Raw genomic sequence first — 6814 nt, 5'->3', positions numbered from 1 at the left:
GGGATGGGATGAGGAGGAGGGAGGGGCGAGCTAGCCTCCGTTTTGACTATACTTCGAACAACAAGAAGAAGTGATGTCACCCAACATTGCTTAGAGCACCTTTAAGTGAATGCATTGGACCCTTTTACTGCCTTTGGCTTCCCAGTACAACCGCCCAGTCATTGGACGAAGCAAGGGAAACCATTGAGATGAATTGCTCATTCCCTAACCCCCTAACCATAACCCCTCTAACCCTAAACCTCTAACCATAACCCCTCTAACCCTAAACCTCTAACCTTAACCCCCTAACCTTAACCCTTTTCCAACTTTTTTGTAGCATTTTTCCAAATTATGTTTTTCAGCATCCTGCCGGTCCAGTGAGCAGGTCAGCGGTCTCGGTGGGAGCGTCCCCCGTCTCCAGAGCTCTCCCTACATTCTGCCAGAAGACTCCCATGTGTTGGCCGGCCTGGGGCCAGCTCAGGTAGGTGCGTTTCTTCACCAGCTTCCTCATGCGGTAGTACGGAGACAGTTGGTGGGCCGGGATCTCCTCCAGAAACAGCAGGACCAACACATCTTTCTGTTCGTCGAACAGACGGAAGCTGTAAAAACACACACAGCGCTGGAATGTTACTAAGTATATTTACTATAGTACTGTACTTCAGGACAAATGTTGACGTACTTGTACTTTACTTGAGTCTTTTCTTTTCATGCCACTTTCTATTTCTCTACATTCATCTGACAACTTTAGTTAATAGATACTTTACACATTAAGATTTCTGCACACAAAATTCATGCACTTTATAAAATAGAATAGCAAAAAAGTGATTAAATACATTGAAAAAAAAATCTAAAAAAGTGGGAACAATTTATGAAAATGTCAGAAAAGATGTGTGTAAGATATGTGTAATTCATGGATCAATTCAAACAATATCGAAAAAGTATTTGTCTCTCCCCGTTCACCAAAGGACATGTTTTTACTAAAATAATGTCCCATAGTGGTCCAAAGGAAAGGCGGACATTGCCTCTATAGAGCAGGAGGTTCTGATTGATGTGAGCACCCCCACCTGGCCATCTGGATCTCTCTGGAGCACCACTCGCTCTGCAGGTAACGCCGGGTGATCACACAGATGGTCTTCCTGCTGCCGTATATGGCGTCCGTAATGTTCTCTACGATCGGTTTCCCTGTGGAGAGTTCAGACACACCTGGAATATTATCAACTGCATCTTTAAGACTGCTTTCTCAGGGTTCCTGTTTTAAAACTAGTCAGCTGGAAAGCAGTCCGCTGGAAACAGGGCTGTTACCCGAACTAAGCTGAAACATAATACCAACGGAAAAACCAATACAATACGGTCAGGTGCCTTTGGCGTTGTTATTGACGCTTAAAGTCTCCATTTGCGTCAGATCTACATGCGCTTGGTCAGGACTATGACTCAATTAGGTGATTAAGTGATGTGACATGTTTTTTAGGCTACAACATTTTTCGTCACATACAGAAAACATCTCCTCACTATCCGCTAGCTGCCTGTCCCCTGAACACATTGTAAAAAAACACGGTCTCTGAAGCCATCACTGCAGCAGCGTTAGCACGTAGGCTACTTCCACAATGCGTATTCATGACTCAACCAACTCCTTGTCAGTTATTGGCTGGAACACTGTTTGTTATGGTTCGTTGTGCAGGTCGGCACAGTTTTGTTTTTGTTGCTGTTTGTGGTGCCTGGGCCGTCTGCAAAGACCACGCTTTTTTACAGTGTGTTCAGGGGACAGGCAGCTAGCAGATAGTGAGGAGATGTTTTTGTACAGTGTGTTCAGGGGACAGGCAGCTAGCAGATAGTGAGGAGATATTTTTTACAGTGTGTTCAGGGGACAGACAGCTAGCAGATAGTGAGAAGATGTTTTTACAGTGTGTTCAGGGGACAGGCAGCTAGCAGATAGTGAGGAGATATTTTTTACAGTGTGTTCAGGGGACAGGCAGCTAGCAGATAGTGAGGAGATATTTTTTACAGTGTGTTCAGGGACAGACAGCTAGCAGATAGTGAGGAGATGTTTTACAGTGTGTTCAGGGGACAGGCAGCTAGCAGATAGTGAGGAGATATTTTTACAGTGTGTTCAGGGGACAGACAGCTAGCAGATAGTGAGGAGATATTTTTACAGTGTGTTCAGGGGACAGACAGCTAGCAGATAGTGAGGAGATGTTTTACAGTGTGTTCAGGGGACAGGCAGCTAGCAGATATTGAGGAGATGTTTGTACAGTGTGTTCAGGGGACAGGCAGCTAGCAGATATTGAGGAGATGTTTGTACAGTGTATTCAGGGGACAGACAGCTAGCAGATAGTGAGGAGATGTTTTTTACAGTGTGTTCAGGGGACAGGCAGCTAGCAGATATTGAGGAGATGTTTGTACAGTGTGTTCAGGGGACAGGCAGCTAGCAGATAGTGAGGAGATGTTTTTTACAGTGTGTTCAGGGGACAGGCAGCTAGCAGATATTGAGGAGATGTTTTTACAGTGTGTTCAGGGGACAGGCAGCTAGCAGATATTGAGGAGATGTTTTTACAGTGTGTTCAGAGGACAGGCAGCTAGCAGATAGTGAGGAGATGTTTTTTACAGTGTGTTCAGGGGACAGGCAGCTAGCAGATAGTGAGGAGATGTTTGCTGTATGTGACAAAAAAGTTTTGTAGCTTAAAAAACGCGTCACATCACTTAGAGCACCTTTAAGTAACACTTGAAATGTCATGCTTTTTGGTCTTAATGTCATACCCAAATTAAAAGTAGTACATCTCCAATATACTTTGACACTCTGGGGTGTGCCTGACATCATTGGAAAGGAAACCCTCTCAATTCAAAAAAGTGTCAGGATGATTCTAGGCCTTACTGACACAGAAGTACAGAGGCTAGAATGGAGATTTTTTTATTTCGATCCAAGTCATACATCTGTAAAATGATTAACATACACTACTGTAAACACATCTGGAAAGATAAATATACACCCAGGCCATAGTAACATGTCTCAGATTACTATAGAAAAAATCCAGAAGCCAAAAGACTCAAAAATTGATTTTATATGAATTATTTTCTACAGAAATGTCTGTCCGTTTTTCTTATTTGTGCGAAGAAAAAAGCCAATAAAGTAGATAATAAAACACTACTCAAATACACAAACACTACCACATCAATCACACACATACTTGAAATAACTATATACATAAATATATAGAAATAAGTAATTAAAAGTTGCACAGGGTGTGATATTCTTACAGCAGGCCCTTTTTTGCTTTGACACAGCAAAAATTTCCAAACACGCCTAGCTTTTAAAGGGAATGGGAGATAGTTCAAATTACTCTGCAATTGGATAGTCCTTCAACCAATGAGACCAACGATCCGGGTGACATAGCAGCGACAGTGGCATCAACAGGTTTCTGTGCTTCGGTGGCTGTCATGTTGAATGTAAACAAAAAGCTGCTTGATTGCTTCTCTATCGTCATCGTGTTAAACCCGCCAATAATGCGCCAGGTGAAGGTGAGTTTGTGATTGGTCCCCGCGAATTTGTAACGGAAGCAGGATAGAATAATGTTCAGGTTTCCAGCCTGTGCTGCAGGGAGAAATTAAATCCCCGGCAGATCGGGTTGGGTTTACCTAGTCTAGACAGTTTCTGTATTGAAGTGGGAATTTTAGTGGCAACACTTAAGTATTAGGGCCATTTCCGAAGCTGCTAAAATGTCGGTTTTGTGTAATAAATTAATGACAGACAGCAGACAAGAATAGAAATTCAGTAAGAGATGAAGACAGACAGAGTAAGAGTTTACCTGGCTGGAAGTCTCTGTGGTGCAGACAGAGTCTCCAGCCCTGCTCTCCTTCCAGTGCCGGAAGCATCTCTTGGTAAACCCAGGCCTCGTCGTCAACATTATAGGAGATGAAGGCATCGTAAAGATGACGAGTTCCTCCCTTTCTCTTCCTGCTGTCATATAGGAAGGCCAGGAAGAGCCGGTAGGCATAGGCTAGCTGCCACCAAAAAAAAAAATGCGAGAAAAAAAAAAAAAAGAAAAAATGAATTAAAGAATAAAACAACCAGACAAGTGCTGGAAATGAAGCAGAGGAAGCTAATGTCTATCCAACAGGACAGGATGTTAAAGTCCAGAAGCTTGTTTCCTTGTTCAGCCACAGGGAAGGAACATGTGTACTGGTAGGCATTAACAACCTGAGTTTGGTTGCTGTTCTTCACCCATTGGATAAAGCCAGCGTTAGAGCAGTCACAAGTGAAAGGGTTGTTTTTCAGATCGAGGTATGTTAGTGCAGGGAGAAATTGGAAGACTGTCTCATTGATCACGTTAATCTCATTGTCACTTAGTTTCAAACATCTGACTGCAGACAGATTGGCCTGGAACAGAAAATCCAAAGACTTGATCTTAGTTTCGGAGAAATCGAGAACCTGCAGGTGCGGCATTGGCTGAAACAGTCCAGGATCCAAGTCTGACAAATCAGTCTGTCTGATTGTCAAACTCTTGAGCTGGCGATTGTATTTGAAAGTGTCCACATCTGGCGCAGAAATGTAGAAATTCTCAGCTGTCAATTCCTCTAAATGTCTCATAGCCTGCAGCATGTCCATTGGTATGTCATAGGGAAAACCACTGTGATCTCCCTTGCATATTACTGTGAAAATTTTCATAGATTTTAAATGAAAGAAAGCTTTATAATAGTTTGGTTGAGGACCTTTGAAACTGTCACTATCAAAGTAGATTGTCAGATTTTCCAACTGCTGTAAAGCTCTGAATTTATTTTCGAAACAAAGTGGAAGAGATACACTTAGGTTACCCAGGTTATTCAATCCATCAAAAGACTTATGTTTCACCCTCCTGATATGTTTTGACACCATATCCAAATATTTTAAGGACCTTAAACTCTGAAAATCCCCCTTTTCAAGAATAACTACTAAGTTGTTGCTTAGATCCAAGAACTCAAGCTTCTTCAGGCCTATTTTGAAGGCGCCTCCAAATGTCAACATCAGGTTGTCACTCATATCTAAAACCTTCAGGTCATTAAGACTTTCAAAGATGCATCTGTCCAGTTTGGCAATGTGGTTGTTGTACAAATAAAGCTCTCTGAGGCGCGTTGTGTTTGTGAAATCCCCACAGCTCAACTCAGAAATGGTATTAATACCAATATTTAGGATCTCGAGAGAGGAGAGACTCCGAATGTCATCGGGCACCTTGGTGAGAAGGTTGTTCACTAAAGTTAGGGAAATCAGTTGCTTCATCAGTCGAATCGAGCCTTTAGACAGTTCAGTCATTGAAGTAGATGACAAATCAAGCTCACTCAGCTGAGAGCAAGTTACAAGCTTTGCACTTATATTGGGGACTTTGTTCCAATACAGATCCAGCTTCTTAAGTGTCGGTATCTCGCAAACCGTAGCTAGGAGGCCTTTGTCGATCCACTTGTCCATATAATTCAGTCTCAGATGCATCAGTGAGTCGAGGCTCTGCAGGACTTTTCGGATCTCTTCGAAAGCAATGTATGGGCAATTAAAATACAGCTGAGTTATGTTCCTTAGTAAAGTCTTGTCAAGTATGTCCCACTTCCAGCCGGCAACTTGGCCAGACATAGAAAAGTCTATCATCTCAAGGTGAGGAAAGATCTTTGTTGTGATGCTGAACTTTTCAAACACATTATTCGAAAAATCCAACACCTTCAGGCTTGATGGCTCATTCAGCAGCAGATCTTTGGTCTCAAAGGAGGGAAATAGATTACCTGTAATACTAAGTTTCTGTATAAGTGGTAGCTTTAGGACGGGCTGAATGTCAGCGACTTGTTGCAGCTTGTTTGAGTCTAAAATCACGGTTTCTAATCTGGACAGGGACTGAAATGCTGAGGTATGAATGGACGTAATGTTGTTTCTGGAGAGATCAAGCATGGTAAGATTGGACATTCCCTGAAAGAGGTTGCCTGTCAGGTCGGTGAGTTTGTTATTGGCCATGTGGAGCCTTGTTAATGCCACCAAATGGATGAAAGATCCATCGTCCACGTGAGCAATCTGATTTTCGTCGAGTGACAAAACTCTGAGCTTTGACAGATCCCGGAAATCGTCCCTGTTGATCTGTTTGAGCTGATTGTGCGAGAGATACACTATACTTGCATCTCTGGGTATGTCATCAGGGACAGTTACAAGTTTACGTTCCGAGCAATGCAAAACAACATCAGCCGAGGCATCGTTAGAATAACAGATGGAGCAGTTTTTCAGAGAATAAGCCAGGGAAGGGTTCAGATGATGCACGAGGCACAGAAGTAAGACAATAAGTCTCTGTATGTAGTACAAAGACAAACCTCCCATTGCTGGCATGATGCCAATGTTTAGGACCATCACTGGAAGGAGTTACTGCAGGCAGAGATTTGTTGAATGTTGTTCAAGCAATCACATCTGCAATCACATCTGTAGAGGACAACACAACACGTCACACAACATTACTTTATCCTGCAAAGTAATAGCTTCACATTTTGGGAAAATACGCTTCTTTTCTTTTTTTCTTGGGGGCGGTGTGAAAGCTTATTCAAACTCTGGTGCGGGCCAAAGAACTGAACTCAGGTCCGCTTGAAAACGGGGGTTGCAAGAATGGGAACCCACGAACCCTGTATGGCGTCAGGATTATTTCATATCTCATGAGCGTAATATAACATGCTCCATAAGCAAATTATATAATTTCAAACCCGCGGATGTCATATATATATATATATATATACATATCTTTTTTTCTTCTTCTCGCTCTAATTAAAAAATTTAGAGGAAACAGACAGCTGCAAGCGTGAATCTTATTGTAGGGAGAGGGAAAGAATGGCTCCTGCGCTTATA

General features: G+C 42.5%; 1 protein-coding gene across 1 annotated transcript; it reads right to left on the bottom strand.

Annotated features, from left to right (window-relative positions):
• Positions 1 to 284: 284 nt before the first annotated feature.
• LOC120571789 (toll-like receptor 13) lies at positions 285 to 6307 on the bottom strand. Its single transcript, XM_039820877.1, is given in 5 exon segments — positions 285 to 578; positions 1044 to 1161; positions 3780 to 3996; positions 3998 to 4623; positions 4693 to 6307. Coding segments are annotated over 5 exon segments (2817 nt in total). The 3' UTR covers positions 285 to 337.
• Between the last annotated feature and the right edge of the window lie 507 nt (positions 6308 to 6814).

Source organism: Perca fluviatilis, chromosome 13, assembly GCF_010015445.1.
Source record: "Perca fluviatilis chromosome 13, GENO_Pfluv_1.0, whole genome shotgun sequence".
Taxonomy (NCBI): Eukaryota; Metazoa; Chordata; class Actinopteri; order Perciformes; family Percidae; genus Perca; species Perca fluviatilis.
The sequence above is the reverse complement of the archived record's forward strand: the minus strand, read 5'-3'. Positions and strand labels throughout refer to the sequence as shown.